The sequence below is a fragment of the Taudactylus pleione genome, unplaced genomic scaffold (assembly GCF_031769625.1).
Source record: "Taudactylus pleione unplaced genomic scaffold, aTauple2 ptg001903l, whole genome shotgun sequence".
NCBI lineage: Eukaryota > Metazoa > Chordata > Amphibia > Anura > Myobatrachidae > Taudactylus > Taudactylus pleione.
Window position 1 is genome coordinate 94906 of NW_028286300.1, and position 25360 is coordinate 120265.

The following is a 25360-nucleotide window of genomic DNA, read 5'->3' on the forward strand; positions in this document are numbered from 1 at the left end:
TGAACAAGCGAGCGCAAATAGCGTCCGGCTCTGAATCAGGCCCAGAGGACCAAGTGGCTTCCCTACACACTGTAGAAGTTTCGTACTCCACCATGCAGGTAATACCAACAGATCTAGTAAAATGAGTCGAAATATGAGCTAGAACGGTCTGTCTGACTCAAAGATATGATCGCTGAATGGTGGACCTGATCCATATGGCTATTGTCTGCTTAGTTGCTGGCCAACCTCTTTACTTGTCGTGTCATAAATAACAAACATCCAGTCCATCTTCTGGAGAATAACCATCCTATCAAGGTATATTCTCAGTACTCTTATAATATCCAAAAATGCACTGTAGAACCAGATCCCCCTAAGGAAGAAATGACACTTTCCTAATAAGATAGCACTTTTGGCTGAAACGATTTGTGTTGTACGTAACACTGCCCTATTATTGTGAAAAAAGAGAAGGGAAAAAAGGAGACACATAGGACAGAGCCCCTATTTCTAATCTTTTCATTACACAGCACAGAGATCATCTAGGTCACAAACTTCAGTTCCACAGCTTCCAGAGAATCAAACGGCAGTTGCTGGAGAGCTGTCAGGACAAGTTTAAGTTCATGGTTCTATGTGATGAGCATATGGAGGTTGAATATGTAAAACTCCCTGTAAGAATATCTGAACCTCTGGTATCAGTTGTCTTTGAAAATACATAAACAAAGCCAACATCTCTACATTAAGAGAACTCAGCAAAGGCTCAATTCTAAACCAGACTGAAGAAACAAAAGAAGACATAATAGAATATCAGATGAGCGAATATCATACCTTTAACACTAAATAACAATTTTTCCAAACCCTCTAATAATTAAATGCTGGCTCTAATTAATCTGTATCACTTCCTATGAAAAATCTTTTTCTCTTAAAATCCTGACTTCAATAGTCAGGCCATCAAATTCATCAGATGAAGGTCCTGATGGAGACGGGGACCCAAATGGATGTCATTGCATTTCTTAGAGCTGCCAAAGGATCCCTGGAGCAGAACCTAGGAACTTTGCAGTGGAAGGACCTATGATCTAACGCTGGCCAACCACACCATTTCACCAAAACGTTCACACTTCCAGGTGGAGACCATTGTCCCTTTAGAATGAAGTGGTGACTCCCAGTTCTCCACCACCAGAATAAGCACTGCAGAAATTGTAAAAACATAATACTGTACCCAAGCTAGAATTCAAAATGCTCTAATCACTAGGGAACTTCTTCCCGATGATATATGTAGGTCACCACTACATACATCATGGTGTTGTCAGAATGAATTTGGATTAGCTTGCCCTGTATCACTGACTGAGCTGCTTTCAATATTGCTCTGAGCTTCTTAAATAACTTATACTATCATATACTCCCTACAATGGCACCTAATCCTTGTTTGCTCTCATCCTGCTGCTTATAAAGGATAATAATATTAATAGACGGGAAGGTGTTTCTCAGACCATGCAGGGTGACTTCACCCCATCCTTGAAGACTTGCATCTGTTTGTGCCACAGTCCAGTAGAAAATGAGGAGAGTAAATATACAACATCCTATTATAGTACCAGACTTATCATTCACTTGGCAATTTACGGAAGTAGTTGCCATATTTCTATTTTCTTTGTAATACTGTTTAATAAAGCAGTCGAATATAATATTACCAAAAGAAATTTGTAAAAAGCTCTCTATTCGTTTAGATATATATATTTTTTCTTACAGTGTTAATAGTAACTCTCCATTTGGTTATAGTGTCAATTCAAAGTTGCAACATCTTGTTACACACTGCACTAGTCAGTATGTAATATACTGTATACCATCAATACCTTAATACAGAGGTTCCCAAACGCGATCCTCAAGGCCAGAGCCGTTGAGAGCCTGGCCGGGCCCGGGTAATGGAGGGGGCGTGGCCTAATTGCGGGAGGCGTGGTCACGCCCCCTTGGAAAAAAAAAACAATTATGATTTTTTTCAGCGCCGCTACGCGCAGGGGAGGCTGTAAGCCCCCCAGCCAGGTACTAAGCAGGAGGGGGCCGCAATCAGTGTGATCGCAACCCCCCCAGCCATAGGAGACTGCTGGGGGGGTGCGGGAACAAGCTGTGTGCTGAGCTGCTGTGAGGGAGGGGGAGTGGGCGACGCCGGGCCCCTCTAGCAAGCCCAGGCCCGGGTAAACTGTACCCGCCCCCCCCCCTCTCGTTGCCCATGCCCAAGGCTCCCCAACAGTTCAGGTTTTAGACATATCCATGGCTGAGCACAAGTGAGTGAGGTACTAATCAAGTCACCTGTGCTCAACCATGGATATCTCTAAAACCATAACTATTAGGGAGCCTTGAGGACCACGTTTGGGAACCTCTGCCCTTACACAAGTTACAATCCTTGCAGTTGTTCTGATTATTCCTATTAAGGATAATATTGAAAATATTTTTTATTTGATCAATTCTTAATAATAAGTCACTTTTGCAGATGCTCTGATTATTGCTACCACGGATATTAACAGAAATTATTTGATAACTACCCTTGTGCATTTTTATACCATTATTCCATAGAGTCATACAACCCCGCAGTGTACCAGTGAAGTACCATCTTTGATATGTAGGTATCTAGGTATAATTATTAGCTATTATAGCCTATTACTTAATATTAAACACTAAACTACTGCACGTGTTTTTTTAATCTGTTTTCATGTGCCATGGTGTCTCTGGTTACTTATGTTTTCCACTCAAATGTTGGGTTAAGAGGTGTATTTTCTTTATGTTTCTCTTTAGTTTACTGTTAAGGTGCATACACATGTAACGATTTTAGTAGCAAACGATTATCTGTCAGATTTTCCCTTGAAAAGTTAATGATTTTTTTAGTGTAATGAACGATTTTTACAACGATGAACAAAAAATGTTCCTTCCCTTAATGAAAATCGTTATATTAGTCAGTCTGAAATGAACTACAAACGGGAGCGCGCTTGAACGATTTTCGTTCATTGTTATAACTCAGGAACTGAACGATTTTTTGAACGATAATGACGTCGTTATAGTTAAATCGTTAAAAAAATCGTTACGTGTGTATTTACCATTTTAGAGTATATTACAACTTATTTTGAAAAATATTGACCAAGAGTGCCCTAAGGGATTTTCTTTGTTTTGTCAGTCTTCCAATTCATTTACTCGTGTTGTAATCATTACTACAGGAGCACCTTCTGGCTATATAGTATCTGAGAATCAGCATATATTCTGCACGCAGAAGTCAGAGTTTCATGGTAATATTGTACTGTGTGTGACACATGGCGAGTCACACACAGTACAATATTACCATGAAACTCTGACTTCTGCGTGCAGAATATATGCTGATTCTCAGATACTATTATAGCCAGAAGGTCGCTCCCCCTGAACTGAAAATGTTGATTGTGAATTGGATAAGACAATGAGGTCCCTCCCAGATCGCAACATGGAAATATGCAGCCTTTAAGTACTCTACCAATATCGTTTGCTTCCGTGCTGCTCATCACAGATCTCAAAGACTCCATCTTGAACCTGTCCTCTCTAAAGGCCCCCATACATCAGAGATTGATTGCAGCAATCGTGCAATCGTGCGATTGTGTATAAAAATCTTTCCCTTTTTCAATCGATTGTGGCAATTCTGCAATCGATTGAAAAAGGGAAAGATTTTTATACACAATCGATTGCAAATTGCACGATTGCTGCAATCAATCTCTGATGTATGGGGACCTTTAAGCTGCATACACACGTAAAGATTTTCTGTTCAACCATCCAACTAGTTGATTGGTTGGAATGAAAATCTGGTAAGGTATGAAAGCAAATGACAATCAGCAAATTACTCCCAAACGTCGGAAAATGGCCTAAAACTGTTGTTAGAACAAATTGTTTAGATCAAACATTTAACAAACTTGTCTAACGACCATTTTCATCTGTTTTCTGGCATTTAGGAGCAAATTGCTGATCATCAGTTACTCCCATACGTTACCAGATATTCATTCCAACCAATCAACTAGTTGGATGGTTGGACAGAAAATCTTTACGTGTGTATGCAGCTTTAGACTGGTGGTCAAGGGCTTTTAGGATCAAGATGGCATGAATGGTCATTTAGTTTCTGTGCAAGAAACAGATTTGAGTATTCTTCCTTACTAAGGAACAGGAACTATTAGTTTGTGCTGACACGGTAAAGAAATCTCTGAGATACGTTCCTGCATTTTGATTAGTTCTCGTAAGCAGAAGTCAGCCTGAATTTTCCAGAACTATATTTAGGACACATGGGCCCACATGCAAACATCTTCAATGTTTGGCTGCGCACATCATGGTTGAATGCAGTACTCCAACATCAGCAATTTTTATGCAACTTTCTATGGTGCCCCAGGGAAAATTGGTTATGTTGCAGGACACAGAGGGCCTGATTCAGACCCGCTCGCGAGAGCTGAGCGCTCGCAAGCGGGTCGATGTTGCCCAAGTGTGCATGCGCACGATGGAGGCGGCTCCATCGTGCGCATGTGCGAGACCCGAATAACGACAGCCAAGCCGTCATTATGGGTCTCTCACCAAAGGGGGCATGCTGTCGATGGTGATTGACAGCACGCCCCCTTTGGTGGGTGTGCCGGGAGCGTGGCTGCCCAGACGGAGGCGTTCCCATGGGAACGCCTACCGTCTGGGGCCGGCCCGACTGACATCACTGACATCACTAGTGATGTCAGTGGGAGTGCTCTCTGCTCTGATAGAGCCAAAAGCACTCCAGGGTTTGCGGCAGACGAGACCCTACGTTAGGGTCTCGTCGCAAGTCCGATGGTCGCGATGGTCTTGACCATCGCGACCATCATTTTGGCCGCTTGCTATAGCTGTGGGTGGTCACCCACAGCTATGCGAGCGGCCAGGAGGCCGCTCCAAAAACTAAGAGGGACAGCCCTGATTCAGAGCGAGCGCTCTGTCAGAGCGTCCGGCTCTGAATCAGGGCCAGAGTGCCTTCCGTTCCGACAGCACTTCACAGCCAACACCCACACCAGAATTGCCCCCCCCCTCGATGAAATGCATCCAGTTTTAAATAGTTGGTGTCATAGTATGTATATGTATATATATATATATATATATATATATATATATTAGATTAGTGGGTGGTGGTTGATTTGAGTACCCCCTGAGATGTGCTTTAGGCCAGTGTTTCCCAAACTCAGTTCTCAAACACTAACAGTGCAGGTTTTAAGGATATCCATGTGGGTGTGGATCATTAGGTCTACATTGTCTAGATAGACAATGTTTGGGTAGACAATGGAAGATAGACAGGCAATCGATAGACAGAGTCTGAAGGTCGACACATTAAAGGTTGACTGGTGACAAGGTCGACAGGTACTGAAGGTCGACAGGCAGTAGGTCGACACTCATATAGTCAAATGGTCGACACTTTTTTAAATAATTTTTTTAGGGTTAGTGTCAGGCACTTACTCCGACGGTTAGGGTTAGGCACCAAGAGGAGGGTTAGGGTAAAAATTAACGCTAAAAACAAAACAAACCATGTGTCTGCCATTTGCATGGCGACCATATGAGTGTTAACCTAATGACCATGTCGACCTTCAGTACATGTTGACATTGTTACCAGTCGAACTTTAGTGTGTTGACCTTTTGATCCTGTCGACCTTCAGTCCCTGTTGATCTTCATACCTGTTGACTTTGTTACCAGTCGACCTTTAGTGTGTCGACCTTCTGACCCTGTCGACCTTCAGTCCCTGTCGACCTTCATACCTGTCTACCTTGTTACCAGTCGACCTTTAGTGCCGACCTTCTGACCCTGTCAACAGTCAGTCCCTGTCGACCTTCATACCTGTCTTCTTTGTTACCAGTCGACCTTTAGTGTGTCGACCTTCTGACCCTGTCGACCTACAGTACCTGTTGACCTTGTTACTAGTCGACCTTTAGTGTGTCAATCTTCAGACCCTGTCGACCTTGCCTGTCTATCTTCCATTGTGTATCTAGACAATGTAGACCTAATGACTGGATACCATACATGCATAAGTATAGATTACTTAATGGTTACCATAGTCACTTTGATTTAACCATCTGTGATTAAACCTAGATCTATTTAAAACCTGGACTGTTAGGGTGACTTGAAGACAGAGGGCCTGATTCAGACCCGCTCGCTAAGATGCATACTCTCGCTGCTGCCAATGGTATGCAGTGTGTATGCATTGTGCGCATGTGCATACCTGTAGCGAAAGTTCACAATGCATTTGCTCGCTGCACATAGACAACCCAGCAGAGTGAGTGACAGGGGAAGCCATTTGTAGGTGGTAACGGGCTGGCCATTAAAAACGGGGGAGTGGAGGTGCAAACGCAGGCGTGCCTTAGCATCTCAACTGTGTTTTAAAGGTGTGCATAATTATAAGACAGCATCATAGTACACGTCCCCTGGCTTGTTTTTACACTGAAGTACTCGCAGTGCTTGGGGCAGGTTATGGCCAACCTCAAGCGCTGCGATAGCATCTGATGTACCGATGGTTGCATACAGTTCCTGGACATGACGTGCACAAGTGGGCGTCTTAAACAGGCTGGTGCGTGTCTGCATACACTATGTGATCGCTGTCTAAGAAATAATGGGCACGCTAATGCATTGCTGTGTGATAGCACTGCCTACGCAATTTGTATACACATCGTGCGACCGGCTCTGAATCAGGCCCAGAGTTTGGGAACCCCTGCTTTAGGCTAATAAACACTAAGGGCTCTATTTACTACAATCCGCATTAGTAATGCAGATTGTTGTCTGATATTACCGACTGAATTCGCATTGCGAATTCAGGCAATATCACAGGGATTTACTACAAATCCCTTGCAGGGACAGAGCTTGCGAGAAAGCTCTGTCATTGCGAATCCCCTCCGCACTCTAGTCACGGTATTTTCGCAAAAAAAAAATACTGTGACCAGTGCCCCGCGCATGCGCCGACCAGCCGCCGCTGCTCCCCCCCCGGTGCTAAGCCCCACCCCTGCAATCACAGATCCCCCTGGACCCCCCTCTCCCTGAATTACACTTACCTGCATGATCTGGCCTCCGGTGATGTCTTCCATGTCCTCCGGTCAGCTGATCTCCCATCCAGCACCATGACTTGGTCAGCTGATGACCGGGCCGCAGTGCAGCATGGGAGACCAGCTGACCGGAGGGGAGTCATCACTGGAGCCCCGACCACTGGTCAATGGAATCAGGTAAGTTAATTTTTGATTTTTTTGCATTGATCAGCTTGTTGTCTGTTTAGACCACACAGCTGATCACTGGGGCCAGCTCCTGTTTCTGCTCTGCCTTTTATAGCAGAGTAGGAGCCCAGTAACCAGGGGAGACCCTGGATAACGCCACCTCCACCTTTTTTACAATTTATTTTTAGTAACTTTACAATTATGGGAAATGCGATCTGATTACTAAAAATAAGTGATACTTAGGGGTTGGAGTAGAATGTTACGAATTCTACTTCAATTGCCCTGTAGTAACTATAGGTGATACTAAAATACCCTTTTTCACTTTATTTTAGTAAAAATAATGTTAATAAATAGAGCCCTATATCTCACATTTATTTATTTTGATATCAATCTGGGCACAAAACACTGAAACATACAACCTATTAACTCCCAAAGTGCCTGTGAAATAATGTAGGTATAAGGAACACAGGCTGCATTATTGAGAAGAGAAGTTCAGCCCACACCTGGCTCAGTTTAACACCTGTCCCTAAGAAAAACACACATCTATTCCTCCGTCCTTGATTCAAATGCAGAGTTGCAGTTTTGAATCACAAGACCTTTTTTGGGTACTTGTGTACTTTACGGACTCATTGCAGAGAGAACCCAATGCATGTTTTAAATGGTACTTGTGTACTTTACATACACAAGTACCGAAAGTTGTCCCCTCATGGGCTTCGCTGCGCTCGCCATGCTTCGGGCTCGGTGGCTCGCCACAAGGTTATATTCCCCCTCTATGCCCATTTGGATGGTAGGGAATGACGCTGGACACTGGCTGATGACGTCAGGGTCCTCTCCGTGAAGGGAATTTTGACATTACCATGATGGATAATAATAATGAGAGTAGGACACTTGGGTTCTCTCTGCAATGAGTCCGTAATGTACACAAGTACCCTTTTTTGTGTACAAATGCCAATTTCCGATACTTGATTTATATACCTACTTGTTGGTATATTCATACACATTGGCCAGTAGCAGTTGGTCCTGAGTTTGTTCCTGCTCCAATCAGTTTAGCAACCATTGCCATCTATTGGTTGTAGTGCAGCAGTACAAGCAAAGTAGCATTCTGAATAATTTAATCATATAAACCTGAAAAACTGAACATTGCCTTGTAAATTATGTTTGTATCATTTCTAGTTAAGCATCCTGTGGAATGACAGACAAAAGAAACACCAAGGGGTAAATTTACTAAAGTGAGAGTTTTTAGAAGTGAGTTTTAAAAGTGATGTTGCCCATAGCAACCAATCAGATTCTACTTAACATTTAACAATCACCTTCTAGAAGATAATAGCTAGAATCTGATTGGTTGCTATGGGCAACATCACTTTTAAAACTCACTTCTAAAAACTCTCACTTTAGTAAATTTATCCCCAAGAGTAATCTAGCCTGTTTAACTGGACTTTCATTGGTAACTTAAGGAAGTTCGTATACAAAGTACTTCCTAAAGAAAGTCTAATTGTTCTGTATATTTGCATTTATCATCATGTGCTATCCCTCAAGCAAGTTATTTGGAGATGTGCCAAATCACACAGATCCGGGCATGCAATGGGTAATGCAGCTAAAGAACAAAGAGGGTATTGGAAAATCTGGTTTGACGGTGGTTCCTGCTGTTTTCACATCAATAGTGAGACCAGGTTAAAGCAGAACTGCACAAGTTCAGGACTTCATCTGTTAGGAGTATCTGGCATTTTTATGGCATTGATTAGGTTCCTTGATACAAGTAGAGCAGTGGTTCTCAAACTCAGTCCTCAGGACCCCACAAAGCAAACATTTTCCAGGTTGCCTAGTTGGTGCACAGGTGTATTCATTACTCACTGACACATTTTAAAAGATCCACAGGTGGAGCTAATTATTTCACTTCTGAGTCTGTGAGACCTGAATAAAATGCACTGTTTGGGGTCCTGAGGACAGAGGGCCTGATTCAGACCCGGATGCTAAGCCGCAGACGCACGCTATGGGCGATTGTCGCCTGTTTGCGCATGCGGCAAGATACGCATGCATGAACCAGTCACTGCGTCTGGGAATCGTGCACTCGTAGTACACAGACTGGACGCTACTTTGAGTGACAGATAGCGCCATTTGTGGGTGGTAACAGGGGAAGGTGCTTGTGAACGGGGGAGTGGTGCTGCGAACGCAGGCGTGTCTGGGCGTCAAACCTGAGTTTTATGGGTGTGCATAATTTGCATGGAAGCGTCATTGTACAGGTCACTTGTATTTCAGCCTGCAGTGATCACAGTGCTTGCGGCGGGGTTGGGTCTACCTCAAGCGCTGCGTGCTGCTCCGATGGCTCTGATTAATCATACACTTCCTGGAGATGACGTTAGTTAAGAAAGAAAAGTGGGCGTCTTTATACCGGCGTGCGTTCACTCTGCCGTCACTCTTTAAGACATACAGGGCGTCCTTACACCAGACAGTGCGATCGCGAAATTTTCATACCCGGCCCATTTTGGCAGCGAGAGTACAGCTTAGCGTCCGGGTCTGAATCGACCCCAGAGTTTGAGAACCTGTGAAGTAAAGCATTGTTTCCCAACTCCAGTCCTCTGGGATCCCTAAGGGCTATTTCACACATGCCGGTGTTGGCTGGCCGGCTTTTTTCAGTCACTCAATGCCTTTCATAAGCAGCGGCTTTGAGCCGCTTTTTATATGAGGGTTTTTTTTTTTTCCTATTGGGCATGCGCAGCAGAAGCTGCTGCTGCACAAGCCCGGCCGGCAGAAGCCAGCGTGTGTGAAAGGAAACATTGTTTCCTTCACACTACTGGTGTGCAGGGACGGCACGGCCACGGCATGGCACCGTCCTGCATAGTAGGTTTTTCTGGCTATATCACGGTGACCATGCCGTGCCGTGTGAAAGGAGCCTGTCCTTTCTCTGCAGTACTATATTTCACAGCTGGTTAAATACCGGGTGGCTTTTTGCCGCCCGGTCAAAACCGGCATGTGTAAAATAACACTAACAATGCATGTTGTACAGATCTCTCCAGTATCACAAGTGAAATTATTAGCACCAACTGTGGATCTTTTAAAATGTGTAAGCTGGGGGCGTGGCCTGGCAGGGGACGTGCTCTTTCTGAGCTCCCGGTTGGCATCTATTAAATTATCCTCTGCGGCCCTTTCTGCACCCCAACTGTACCTCCCACCCACTCTACTGCTGACACCTTGCCTTTCCATCTTGGGGGGTATGCTTTACTGCGGGTTGCTCCTTACCGCCCTTCTGAAGCCAAGGACTCAATTTGACGGGCCTGCCGACACGACTTTTGCTGGATGCAGGGACCGGAACATCTTCCCCGCTCGCAAGTACTGGGCTTCCCACTGCCCTCCCAGACCTGATACTGAGCTTACCGGGAACGCTGACGGCGGTGCCTGGCTGTTCTTCCCGCGGTGGCCATTACGCCAGTTGCCGTGCTGCATACACTATGCGGAGACCTCCGGCTGGTCGCACACACTGCCCTCCAGATTGATTATCCCCCACTGCAACTTGCTTGGGACTGGGAATTTTTAAGGGTAAACCCCAACGCTTTCCTACCTAGGGCCGTATTCAATTTGAGGCGAAATGTCGGAATCGGCAAAAGTTTATCGCCGATGACGTCATTTTCGCCTATATTCATTATCCCCGTATTCAATTACATTGACTTTTCGCCTGCACCCTTGGGAATGACCACTTAAAACGATCTGTGTAAAAAAAAAAAAAAAAAAAAAAAATCGGGACACCCCAAAATTGTTATTACAATTTTGGGTTGAAAAAAAAGGAAAAACCACTTCTAAAATAGTTAAATAGATTCCAAAGGGGGTCGGAAGTATGCGGCAAGTGTTTTCTTCAATGCGGGTGACAGCGGCAGGTGCATTTTTGCAGAATTTAAAAAAAAATTTAGGGACTTAAAAATATGCTTGCCCCCATTTTCATGTACCCCAAATTTAATGGGACCACTTTTAAAAACGAAAAAAAACAAAATGTGCTCTTCTGCATCACTTCTTCAATGTCGGGAAAAAACACCTGCCGCGGCTAATACAAACCCCGACCTCCTTCCGCAGGCGAAAATGGGGGTACCCATAGTGATCCCCCATGTTTGGACATCTTTAGGGGGGTCCCAGGCACATTTCTCGAAAATTCCCGTTTTGGTTCGTAGATGGTGCAATAAGTCAATTGAATAAAACGGGGATAAATTTTCACTTCCCTTTAGGTGAAAAAAAGTGCAAAATTGGGGTTTAGGGATGCAGGCTGTAAAAAAATAGCCTGCACCCTTGGGAATGGCCCCTTAAAACGAAATGTGGAAAAAAAAAATAATCGGGACACCCCCAAAAAAATATTTTTTTGGGGGGGGGTTGAAAAAAAACAAACAATAAAACTAAAAACCACTTCTAAAATAGACAAAATAAATTCACAGGGGTTCCCTTACATGCGGCAGGTGTTTTCTTCATTGCACAGAGTAGCGGTAGGTGCATTTTTGCAGAATTTTAAAAAAATTTGTTTAGGGACTTAAAAATATGCTAGTACCCATTTTCAAGAACCCAAATTTGATGGTACCACTTTCAAAAACGAAAAAAAATAAAAAAAAAATGCTAAGTGCTCTTCTGCATCACTTCTTCAAAGTCGGGTAAAAAGCACCTGCCGCGGCTATTTAAATACCCGACTTTCTTCTGCAGGCAAAAACGGGGGTACCCATAGTGATCCCCCCACATCTGGACATCTTTAGGGGGTCCTACAATTATTTCCTAAAAATTCCCGCATTATTCGCTGATCCAAGTTTCGCCTGTTCCCGTTTTCGCCTACTTTGGAATTGAATACGGGGAACAGCTGGCACGCGCGCGATACTTTTCCACCTGGAAAACAGGCGAAGGAGGCGAAAAGTCTGGACTATTCACCTCAAATTGAATACGGGCCTTAGAGCCGTATTAAATTTGAGCCGAGCCACGATACTTTCTTGCGTCCCGAACTTTTCACCTGTTTTGTAGGCAGAAAAGTATCGCACGCGTGCCCGCTTTACCCCGTATTCAATTTTAAGTACGCAAAAACGGGACCGCGCGAAACTTGAACAGGCGGAAAGTATTGTCAGATTTGGGGAAATCAGCCTGACACCCCCCCCCCAAAAGATGCATGGGGATTCACTATGGCTTGCTGAAGGTATTTTGTGTTTTTAAACGGGCTCAGTAGCTGCTATATAGCGTTTTTGTATAAGTGGTGAAGAATAGTTTTCAGGAGTGTTTTTTCCAGAAAATAACTTATCCAAGCAAATTTGAAACTTTTTTGCCTAGTACATTGCCTAGGCGGAAAGTCTTTCAAATTGAATATAGGGTAAAAGCAAAACAGGCGAAAATTACGTAATCGGCGATAAAGTATCGCGGATCCGGACTTTTCGCCTCAAATTGAATACGGGCCTTAGCAATAGTTATTTTTACCCCCCCAAAAAATCTATCAAATTTGTGGTACATGAAAATGGGGGTAAGCATTTTTTTAAGTCCCTAAAATGATTTTTTAAAATTCTGCAAAAATGCACCTGCCGCTACTCCCGCAATGAAGAAAGCACCTGCCGCATACTTGGGAACCCCTCTGAATTTATTTTGGCTATTTTAGAAGTGTGTTCCCTATTATTTTTTTTACCCCCAAAATTAAAAGTAATTTTTTTGGGGTGTCCCGATTTTATTTATTTTTAAATGACATTCCCAGGGGTGCAGGCTATTTTTTTTTTTTAAGCCTGCACTCCTATACCCCAATTCTGCACTTTTTTTCGCCACCTATTTCAGTGGTGAAGTTATCCCCGGTTTTTTTCAGACTTTTCGAACCTGCGAAAAGTCTTTGAAATTGAATACGGGGATAATTGAAATAGGCAAAAATGACATCATCGCGCCGATTCCGACATTTCGCTCCAAACAGAATATGGCCCTTGGTGCTATTCTTCACAGCCGCAAATATGCACCTGCCGCGGCTATTAGAAACCCTGACTTCCTTCAGCAGGTAAAAATGGGGGTACCCATAGTGATCCCCCATATCTAGACATCTTTAGGGGGGGTCCCTGGAATATTTCCAGAAAATTCCAGTTGTTTGGCGATACCTTTCCGCCGGCTCCCGTTTTCGTTGATTTTTTATTGAATACGGGGATAAAGTGGGCACGTGCCCGATACTTTATCCCCGGAAAACCTGCGATGTGGAGCGAAGAGTCCAGCACGGACTTTTCGCTCCCAAATTGAATATGGCCCAGAGTGTTTCTGAGGGCCTGGCTCCCCCTTGTGGCCATTTTTTGTAGTTTCACTATATAGTTTACTTTTGAGGAAGTGCTGTATATAAACAGGGAATCGGTATAATTTACCGCCGGCCGCATGGCACGGCATTTGGAACAAGGTTGAGACCCAGAAGAATGGGATTGTGACCAGGCACTTGAAACAGTGGAAGGACGGTGGACTCCTGATCCCATGAAGTATTGGACTTTCAACTAAGTGTGTTTAGGTGTAAACGTTTACACCCACACCATCTGGACTTCCCGCTCTCTCATTTGGGTTGGAAAATATCACCCTCCCCGACTGGCAGGCCTTCTCGCTTCCAATTATTGCCCCTTGTGGTCGCCCGAGGAGGAACAAATGACAACAAGTACAACATCACAGGAAAAAACCTAGAGGTGCCGCCTCTCCACAAACACTAGACCAGGGGTTCCCAACCACGGTCCTCAAGGCACACTAACAGTCCAGGTTTTAAGGATAGCCATAGTTGAGCACAGGTGACTTAATTAGTACCTTAGTTATTTTGATTTAACCATCTGTGCTAAAGCATGGATATCACTAAAACCAGGACTGTTAGCGTGCCTTGAGGACCGAGGTTGGGAAACACTGCACTAGACCCTTCTTTATACATGACTGACCTACTCTTGGTTTTCTCTAATATTTACCGATTTCTATGGACCACTGTAGCTATGTTATTATTATGTTGGATCATTTATAGTTGAGATTGTGTTTCTTCTCTAGAGTTATCCTCGACTATTCGCAGGAACAATTATGGTTATGTCTCGCTGATCTCCCTTTCTTTTATATGCTTTAACTAAGGGAGGTCATGATAAATTAAGCTAGTTTTTCTCTTATATATTTAAAATTTTTGCTCCATATATGCCTTTTTCTTTTCTTGTTATCTGCTCCTACAGGTATTATAGTTCTATTTACTCTATATTTTGGAGTTATATGGTACTGTTTATTATCACTTATATTGTGTTTTTTTTTTATGCTATTTTTTTTATATTTTCATAATGGCGTGGTTACTACACCCATGTGCGCCCTACCGTTTAATTTCTCCCGTGACACAGGTACCCTAGTGAGTCCCTTTTTATCTGGTAGCAGTATAATTCTTTACAATGCTGTTTTGTTATATTATGGTAATTTTTCTATTTTTCTCCCCCCTCCCCCCCCGGGACTAGACAGGGTTGGTCCTTTATCCCCCCTAATTTTTATACTCTGTATGGAAGCTCTGGCAAGGTCAATCAGGTTGAACCCAGATATAATAGGTTTTCAGCTAAATAGTTTCGAAAACAAACTAGCTCTTTTCACTAATTACTTACTGGCCACGATTTCGAATCCTGTTGTCTCGTTACCAAACCTAGTGGAAGAATTTAAGAATTTTTTTTGGAAACCTCTAATTTTAAGGTCAACTACTCTAAGTCAGTTGCCTTGAATACTACGGCACCTCCTCAGATGGTAGCAGGCCTTAAATCGGCGTTTCCTTTTACCTGGCATGCTTCTCAACTAAAATATCTAGGTGTCCTCATTACTAGAGACCTTTCTCGCTTATTCGAGACCAATTTCTCTCCCCTTTTAAATAAAATATGTTCTGATCTACATTTGTGGAAGGCCAGACCCTTCTCGTGGTTTGGGTGACTAGGGGTTCTCAAAATTAATTCTCTCCCCAAGATTCCATGCATGTTGCAGACCCTACTTATTAAGCAAGGCAGTTTTATGCCCTTTGAAGAGATACGGGAGAAATGGTACCTCCCATTGCGGGAACATTGGCACCATCTTCAGGTGCACCATTTTATATACTGTATTAGCTTGTTCCTTCTACAGCCTTTCACCTGCCTCTTACTCCCTTTGAACAACTTTGTGCTGGCTCAGCCCCCCCCCCCCCCCCCCCCCCGACACATACTATTACTCTAATTAATCATTTTTTGTTGGCAGATACTAGCCCCTCCATAGTTTCACAGAAGTCTGGGACCGTGAGATTGGCAAGGATTGACAAAGTTGGAAAAATATTTCTTAGCCCATGCATGTTCTTCCAGTGTTTGTTGTAGAGACCCAATACAAGTTTCTTTCCCATTGATACAGATGTCCAGACACTCTCTCTAAAATGGGTATAGGTGTGCCTAATATTTATTGGCGGCATTCTAATGCCCTGGGCAACCCTCTCCATATCTGGTAGCAATGCCATACTCTCCAACCCTTTTGGAAGGAGATTCTTACCCTCTCTGCCAAAATTTTAGAAGCAGTCCTTACAGACCCGTTTTTGTTGTTCCATTTATCTTCTCAAATTATAAGAAATCTTTTATACCATTTGAATAATGCAGCTAAAGCAGTTATCCCAGATAGATGCTATTCCTCTTCTCCTCCAACAGTGATGGATTGGTTTAACAGGATAGATTTCTATATGGATGACATACTGACTTCTGGTGACTGGGAGTCCTTTAGAGACACCTGGTTTCGTTGGATGGATTTTAAGGACTCTGCTACCTTTAAAGCTATTCTTTCCTGCTCTCCCTCCTAGATTTTCTGGATTTGTTTCCAATTGTGTTAGATTATGGCCTTTGTTAGTTGCTACCTTAGCTGTTCTGTAATTTCATTCTGTCTAATTAGTTTTGGCAAATGTGAGTTTACACCACTCTTGTCTTCCACTCTCCTTTCTTCCCTTTGTCCTGATTTTTTTTTTTTTTTTTTTTTTAACAGTATGATGGAAAGTATTACTGTTTTTGTATTAGCAGGTTTTTTTTTTACTCATTAACCTTTGATGATCATTAATACAGAGTTATACGCTTCTTCCAGTGGTTCTGAAAACGAGCTGTGTTTTTCCCTTTTATATTTTTTCTTAATGCATTCAAAAACAGTGGCAGATCTATCATTATCTTTATTTTGTTGAATTCACTAAAAATACAATTACACCTGCGCATTGTTAGGGGTCCTTGAGGATTGGAGTTGGGAAACACCGAAGTAGAGCAACATTTAAATCTTAACACCATTACAGGAGCATCTCTTTTGGACAGGAATGCAGCCATGTGGAATTCGGCTTTTCAGCAAGAGAACATACAATTAACCACTTAACTGATTTGGATGTATGGGATGCGAATGCAGCCTGCTGTGCTTCAGCAATTGTGGGATTGAGCTATGTAGAGCAGAAATAGGCAAATACTTAAATTTGTCAACAAAGGCCCAAAGACCCCCTATATATGTTCAATACCTTGCAGAGTTCATATTTTGTCAAACTAAATCTACTTCACAAAGTAGAGCAAGAGAAATTATCAAGACTCCCCCTCAACTGAAAAGTAGCATGGGCTTTACTAACCAATGACTTTACACCTGCCTGGGTTGCTTAGTTTAAAATCTGGCTTACCCACTAGACTTACCGTCTACTTATTTCCTGTAAAAACATGCATTATCAAATGCTTTGAAAGGAAAATAGCTAGTAAGTAAATAATCCTATTGCAAACCCCCCTCCACCAATGTCCCATGAAAGACAGGTGTAATGGCACATTATCTCAGGGGAAAAGGGTATATCTTTCACTTTGGTTTGACGTCCCTAAACGGGGTTCCTCAAGGCTCCCCAACAGTTCAGGTTTTACAGATGTCCATAGTTGAGCACAGGTGACTTAAATAGTACCTCAGTCAATTTGATTTAACCACCTGTGCTCAACCATGGATATCTGTAGAACCTGAACTGTTGGGGAGCCTTGAGGACCACATTTAGGAACCTCTGGATTAACCTGTAAAATAAGTATCAACCTCATGCTTCCAATTCTGCTTATACAGGCAGTCAATAAGGGATCAGGCACAGTAAATAGCACAGTTGCATGAGATTGAGTGCTCGTAACAATTAACAGCCATATTAAACAGAAATTCAGCACTGGTAACTAACTCCTCAAATATCTAGCATTTATTTTTCACATTCCTACACACACAGCATCAAGATATTCGAGAATAAATTCAATTAGCCATAAGCAGTCACCAAAATGGTTTCTGCCTGCTTCACTACAGGTGTCTCGTTGAATTTCTGCTCACTATGACTATGGAGGTGCAAGCAGAAATTAGCTACCATAATAGTGCTTACATGGACAACATGTAATCAATCTGCCCGTTAGGATGAAATATTGCACCAAACTGGATTGATTGCTCAAGCTGTCCAATCAGGGACGGATTCGCCCTGCTCTGCCTCAACACCATGGACTGGGTCTGCGGAAAGCAGACTGCAGCAGCACACATGGGTGTCTGCAAGATACAGCATCAATAGTGTTCTGCAAAGACAGGTCCTGTAGTACAAAACAATTTGTGAGGAGAGCGAGGCAGACTGTACAATTAAACAGAAGATCTACAGTCCACAACAGAGGATACGTCAAAAAATGTTACAGGCTCTGGATCTGAACTGCTCAATCACTGGAGTTACCTCAATGACTAGACCTAAATACACATGTAATGCATTGTATTCCTATTTTTATATGTATTTTAAGCAGAACAGGTCTATTTTTGCAATACGTGAAAAAAAAATGTACATTTTTAGTATCATGGTGGTAATTTTTTTTCCCCGAAGTACTTTTTTTTTTTTTTTTTTTAAATATACTAGTGTGGACCAAAAAAAATGCACAACAGACTCCAAGTATGTCTCCCCTACCTTGCATGTTACTATGGAGGGCATGTCATAATGATGGGTTTTCTTTCTAAGAAACATCTTCTTTAATGACAGTTTATAAGAGGCAATTTGGAGGTAAATTCACCACATTGGCCATTTATAACCCGTGTTATAGTCAGGAGGAGTTCAGCGCTTTTATTACCATGCCAAATGATCCCCCACACAGGACACTCATACTACAGTCATTACACCACTAGCTGAACCTACAGAATGACAAACGGCACCAACACACAAAAGCTCCAGAACGATCTTTTATTTGTACAGATTGTTTAAATCCTTGAAGGGTACATCATCTGTAAAGAAAAGGAAGGAAGGATGTTAGTAAAAGTTCTTTACAAGCAAATAAATAGTAAGGATCAAAACATGGCTATATATACTGTGCAATCATCTGCAAAACAGTAATTAACAGCGATAATCTGTTGTTGGCTTTGTTTTTTGTTAAAATTAACCCAAGAACAGTTATTTTCAGGGCTGTGGGAGTTGAAGTAATAGAATGTACCGACTAGCTAAAATAAAAACTTCTGTGTCTCTGAACACAGGCTTGAACATTCATTATCTTGCAGAAAACAGCAGGATAAAGCCAATTAAGTGTAGTTGATACCAATGAAAGAAACACAGCAGTTGTTTATTTGAAAACAAGATGAAAATATTTACGTGACAGCATTTGGTAATGTAATTATAAAAAGATCTGTAAGCAGAGGGCAGTGTATTATGTTCTGTTTGTCTTCATTTTATGTAGTCTTTAGTTTTTTAGATCTAATTTTGTTTGTTAACCCCTTTTTTTTTATTTAGCAAATATAATTTGTTGCATATTTACTTTTAACAAATTTTATATTTAATCTATCCACGTAGCCTGACAATTTACGTGGTGGTGAATAATATGGCTTTTGCTACCGTTTCACTACAGTACATTTGTGATCACTATTTTATATACCATTAATATACATTTGTCATTCATTAAGAAGTCAGGCAGTAATTGAATCAAAGGTTTCCTGTACCGACTGTGCAGTACTGATTACTTTACACAACTTTGCAATGATTACCTAGTGAAGTAGTCCTGTATGTACATTCTTAAAGATTGTCTAGAGGAGAATGTCTGAAGCTGGGTACACACTTGAACGACCAATCTTGCAACGATATGATAGGACGCAATGGAATACTGTATCTGAATACACAATGTGCGATCTGCATAAATCACTACAGGATTAATGTTACCGCATAGTTCCATCTGATGTGCAGCACATCAGACAGGAAGATGCAACCAAACGGGAGTTACATACATTATACAATGGTTGATACAATAAATCGTAGATCGCAAGATTGGCCAATATACTGTACAGTGTGTACCCGGCTTACGTTGACAGCTTTCTTAAGCTGCATAGTGCATACACACACACGATTATGTTACCAACGATTTTATGAACAATTTTCTGTCAGATTTTTTTAAAGTGTAAGGAACGATTTTTTTTTTAACTACAAACGATTTTTGTAACTTCCCCTAATGAAAATGGTTCAGTTGGTCAGTCAGAATGAACTACAAACGGGAACGCGCATGAACGATAAACGCACATCGTTATAACTCAGAAACTGAACAATTTTTTGAACGATAACGACGTCGTTATAGTTAAATCGTTCAGAAAATAGTTACGTGTGTATGCACCATAAGCTGCATACACACGATTTTGTTACCAATGAGTTTCTGAACGATTTGTCAGATTTTTTAAAGTGTAATGAACGATTTTTTTGAACTACAAACGATTTTTGTAACTTCCCTTAATGAAAATCGTTCAGTTGGTCACTCTGACTGAACTACAAACGTGAACGCGCATGAACGATAATCGTTCATCGTTTTAACTCAGAAAGCGAACGATTTTATCAACGATAAACTATTATCGATAATCATTCAAAAAAAATCAAAAAAAAAATCGGTGTGTGTATGCACCTATAGTCTTAATTTAGGTTTTAAAGTCTTTCATCAGTAGAAATTTGAAGTGAAAATTTTAAGTTATGTGCCATTTTAAGTGACAAAGCTTAATAGCTTTTCACCTGGTTTCATCACACCTTTTCTTGGCTGCACAATGCAGCATTAATGTAGACATAAAACCTTTGCCATCGCAACACATCTCCTTGCACTCACCACACGGATCCTGTGTCCCATGGCTTTGGCAGGTAGGTTGGAGCGGAACTTGGCACGGACCATGCCACTGTTACCATGAGCTCTGGTCACCTTCCCCCAAATCACACGTGTTTTATTCGGCTTGCCACCTGGAGTCACCGTGTTGCTAAAAATAAAAAAATAAAAATCAGGTAGCAGACAATGCATGCAGTTTGAGTAGACAGTATGATCTGTAGAAAATGCAAGTGTTGTACAATTTCATTAGTCACATAGTATAATAAAACATTGTCTGGAACAGGCATGTAGACTTCGTTGTATTTCATTGCAGCTTCTAATTCAAGTCAGCTAAAACCTAGAACAATCTACACATTCTCAAATAGGTCAATAGTAGTGAAGAGGCAGATCTCCTTTTCTGGATCCATTTGCCCAACTATAAGAGCAGCACAGCACAAAATGACCACCATGGGCTTTTATTGACAGGTGTAGGATCTATCCAATTGTAGCAATGATATCTAGTCTCAATTCTGTAATCAACGAGTCCTAGACAGTTAGAGTGATCTAGAAATGGGACTGGGTTCCAATGGATATAATGCAATAGTTTCTTTCATAGTCCTTGTACTGTGACCCACCAACAGATATTATGAATAACAAATGTTGCAATCAATTTTGACTACGTTTATAAAGCAGATCTGACCTAATTTTATATAAAGGCTGGTATAATTGGGATATGAGGAACACTTGGTACACATAGCTAAACAAATTGGGTGGTGTCTAACAGCAAAGAGAACCAACGCCTTATTGTGGCAATAACTTATCCTGAGACGCGTTGCTTGAAATAATCTCTCACAATTATGCTAAAAGCAATAGTTCGTAGAAGACTAGAACAGGGAAGAATCCTATATGTAAAAGGTTTGATCAAATGTTATTAAAGTACTTACAGAATTTCCATAATACTTTGGATAGAAGATTCTTTAGTCTAAGGCAGCCATTTCTTTTACCTTAGCCAATGAAAAATTGTATGGCATCTCTCACATTAAATACCTAAATATGGTTGGCATTACTGCTTCACAGCACTGAGGTCTCTGGTTTGCTTCCCACGAAGGCATTATCTGAGTGGGGTTTGCATGTTCTCCTTATGTTAACATGGATTTCCTCCCACAATACAAAAACATACTGGCAGGGTAATTAGAGTTCTGACAAAAATTAACCCTAGTGCGTGGTAGAGTGGATAGATTGTAAATGCCACTGTGGCAGGGACTGATGTGAATGACTAATATACTACAGTTGCTCCTCGTTTAACAACCGCTCGGACTTACGACCAGCTGGAACCCATAGTACAATGACTAAAATGTTACTCTGAATGCCTTTTTGTTTTTAATATAACTTTAATTGTACTGTACAATTAAGTTCTGCAAAGTAAAACAGTTACAGTATAAAGTTGGAGTTTCCTTTAGACCTATTCTTTATTCAGTATAAATAAAACTGATTACCTGTATTAAGTATACATGGCTCCTCGTTAAGTGACCAATTCGTTTAACAACCTAGGGCCATATTCAATTAGGGGCGAAAACGGCCGTTAAAAAAAAAAAAAAAAAAAAAAAAAGAGGGGAAAGTTTTCTCCAACAGACCAAAATCCCTATTTTTGGCTAAAAATGTGGGGATTTCTTTCAGGACCCTTTGGACACGCCCCCCTAATGTTAACTTACCGGAAAACAAATCGTAAGTTGCGTACTTTGACGTAAAACGACCAAAATGAAAAACTATTTTGCTTTTTTTTTCCCACCTGGTCTGGGATGTACAAAACATTTCTCCGGGTTTTTTTCGCCTGTTGCAGTTTTCGCCTGTTTGTTTGGCAAAAACAGCAGTTTTCGTCAATGGCGAAAAAAACGTCAGTTTTCGCCGCTAATTGAATACAGCCCCTAGTCGTAGGAACGGAACTGGGTCGTTAAGGGAGGAGCATCTGTATATGTAAAAGCACTGTGGAATCTAAACGCTATTTTAAATGTAATAAATACAATTATTTTACAGGCCAAATTGTGCCCTCAAAGTTTGTTTTCTTATCTTTCATTATATTTAACAGATTACTACTAGGAAAATATTTTCATTTTAAACAATGAATATTGTTCCCTATTTCCACCTGTGATTACACCACTTATCAGGCGATACCCAGTAAGCTGCAGTGATGGTCTTAGAGATTAACTAATGTTACTGTAAAATACCAATGCTGGCTAGAGTATTAGGCCTGCTGTAGGTATGAACCCCACATGTTACAGTGCAAAGTGGCACTGCAAATATGAAGCAACACAAGATGGAGATCAGTATTGCAGCGTAAAGCAGCTAAACCCATGCAAAGTCCTGATTAGAGGTCATGAGTATGCGAACAGATATCTTGTAGCCCCCATTGGCATGGAGCCCACTTGCGTCTGATCCGAGCTACAATCTAACAGCTTTAAAGGGGCAACCAAACAATTGAATTTTCCACCGAATTTCTTGGGGAGTCAATAGAAAATGCTTTCTAAAAGAGAACTGATGGGAGCAATAAAAAAAAAAAAAAAAAAAAGCACAACTTCTGGAAACTACTATATATCTAGTTCAGGTTGAATCACACAATTAAGCTACAAGGACAATATCTCAAACAATTAAATGTTTAGCTTAACAAAAAACAACCACAACAAAACTATTAAAGTGACCTTAAAATCAGAGCCAAAGAAAAAAAATAAAAAAAAATTTAAATAGAGCAATAAATTGTAACGAACCACCCAAAACTTGCCCATGATAACAGAGGTGACCTTTACTGTACCGCATTTTCTGTAACACAGATCAATGTACTCTAAGCATCAGATGTTGGTGTATAGCAGATAAAGCTCGCTCTTTGGGATGGATTTTATTAATCCTACATAATTCAAAACTAAAGCGAATTAGGTTTTTAAAGTTGCAACTTTAGATATACCCGGTAAATATAAAGCAAATGTGCATTTGTTCTTAAAAATTCACTTGAACTCTTTCAGGAAGCATTTTAGATGCAACTAATTTTTGCGTAGTCAACTCTAATTGAAAGAATCAATTAACTTTGACACTGTCGGTACCATACGTACTAATACAACATGGGTTATACATGATCATTTTGCATGCACCCTACAGGTACAAGCAAAAAACAATATTTTCCTCCCATAATTACAAAACTTCATGCAGCCACATAGCGTACAAAGTTTCTGATCAAACATAAGGCTTATCGGAGTCTCCTCCCAAGATGAAACAAACAACTACGTGGAAGAGATTAACAATGCAAAAGTGAAGACCGTAGAACTAAAGTTCATATAAGATGACTGGTGTAAATGGAAGGACCAATAAGAAGCAGCCTATCAGTGATCTAGGCAGTAATACTACCCAGCATTCAGCCAGGGCTGTGAAACAGAAGGTGCCCAGGAGAAACCAAAGCTCCTGGTGATCTGTGCCCCAGTCTACATGTAAATTAAACTTTAATATTGCAGTGCCCATGTTTACCATTTCCGGCAAAATGAACTGCAGCCTAGTGCCCCTAAACCATTATGTACATTTTGTAGCTGCACAACTTAGAATGTCCCTGCATAAGGAATGATCAGATGCTTCCACACTATATATGGAGACGTGACACCACAGACTAATTAAACAATAAGAGAGACATTTAACATAAGGGCTAACAGCTTCAAAACATACTCCAGGGACAAATTTACGGAAAACACTGCTGAACATGTGGATGTGATGAAGCCTAACCGTCCCAATCTAATGTAATAAACACCTTTTCTTGCAGTGACAGAAGACTTACTTTTTTGCTTTATATACATAGGCACATCTCTTGCCCAAGTAAAAGTCTGTTTCATCTCTAGCATAGACCCCTTCAATCTTCAAAAGGGCTGTGTGTTCCCTCTGGTTTCTGAGGCCTCTCTTGTAGCCAGCAAAGATCGCTTTGCACCACAATCTGGAATAATGGAAAGTAAAAAACGCCATCATTAGGACCATACTGCAGAAGAAGTATCCCTAGGGTCCATTATGTTCTTACATACATACATACCTTCCAGACATGTTGAGTTATTAGCGTCCAGATGCAGGTAGGACTGCAAAGAAAACAGAAGTCAGTAAATAGGATCTCCCACGATGGTCATTCATCACTACAGGAAAGGTTAGATGCAAATTCACAGATGAGGAGACTCATTTTCAGCCAGCAATTACCTTGAGATTTTGAATATCCTTGTTGTAAGAAGTGAAAGCTTATTCCCAAGCTTAACTAGTAATGCTGGACCTCTATGCTAACAACAACATGTGGATGTGCAGCCTTTTTCACATTTATACTTTCAGATCACTAATGTATAGATTACCAGCCACTTCTTAAGACATCAAAACTAATAAGGACGACAGTTATTGTGGCAATACTGACTGTACATGATCACTGCATAACCTTGCACAGGGTTTATTTCTCAGGGACCCCTATCAGGGCATGGTCTCAATATCTCCTAGTGGGTGCACAGGTGTAAATTATTACTGCCAAAAATCCTTGAGGAGACCTGCAACGCCTGCACTGCTAGGGTCCCTGGAGACAGAGTATGGGGGGGGACACAGGCTTAACACAGATATGAAATGAAACATTGAAGTGAATTGGATTCTAAACACTAGGCCCCCAAATAAAAGCCCGTGCAGAGGGAGCACCGGGTGGGAGGAGAGGGGTAGTATCAGTCTGGGTGTCACAGGACAGCAGGGGGACCGGGGGCTGCAGCCGGCTCATGATAGCTACCAGCAGCCGGTACCGGGCAGGAATACTGGACTGACGGCGCTATGGACGAGACGTCAGTGGCCATTATCAGTGGCGCCCCAGGTGCCAGCAGTAACAGCGCCACTGCGACCATGTCCCAGGAAAAGCCGGGGCACAGGGTGATCTGTCAGCACAATCCGTCCGGTATCCCCGCCATCCCGCTGCCTACAGCTCCGCCATCTAAGCTCAGCGATGCCCCAGAGGCGGCGTTCCCTGCCCGTGACACTATGCCCCAGAGAGCACAGTGATTACCCACGGACGCGACACTTTCCCCGGACAGAAAATCATCTCACCCGCACTGGCAGCCAAGATGGAGGAAAAGGAAGGAGGCCGCGCTGCACGCCGGGAAACTAGAAGCGTTCTGTACGTGAGCTGCCCCTGACGTTGCCTGAAC

General features: G+C 41.8%; 1 protein-coding gene across 1 annotated transcript; it reads right to left on the reverse strand.

Moving 5' to 3' along the window:
- Positions 1 to 18302: 18302 nt before the first annotated feature.
- Positions 18303 to 25323, reverse strand: RPL35A (ribosomal protein L35a). Its single transcript, XM_088465197.1, has 5 exons — positions 25260 to 25323; positions 24232 to 24274; positions 23986 to 24138; positions 20202 to 20346; positions 18303 to 18357 (listed from the first exon to the last, which is right to left on the reverse strand). Exons 2-5 carry the CDS (start codon positions 24240 to 24242, stop codon positions 18334 to 18336), a joined length of 333 nt encoding a protein of 110 aa, XP_088321323.1. The 5' UTR covers positions 24243 to 24274; positions 25260 to 25323; the 3' UTR covers positions 18303 to 18333.
- Positions 25324 to 25360: the final 37 nt, after the last annotated feature.

Coding starts and splice junctions, on each gene's coding strand:
- RPL35A (XM_088465197.1), bottom strand. Junction 20,347..23,985: donor TATGTATATAAAGCAAAAAA/GTAAGTCTTCTG, acceptor TTTTATTTTTAG/CAACACGGTGACTCCAGGTG. Junction 18,358..20,201: donor TGGGACACAGGATCCGTGTG/GTGAGTGCAAGG, acceptor TTTTCTTTACAG/ATGATGTACCCTTCAAGGAT.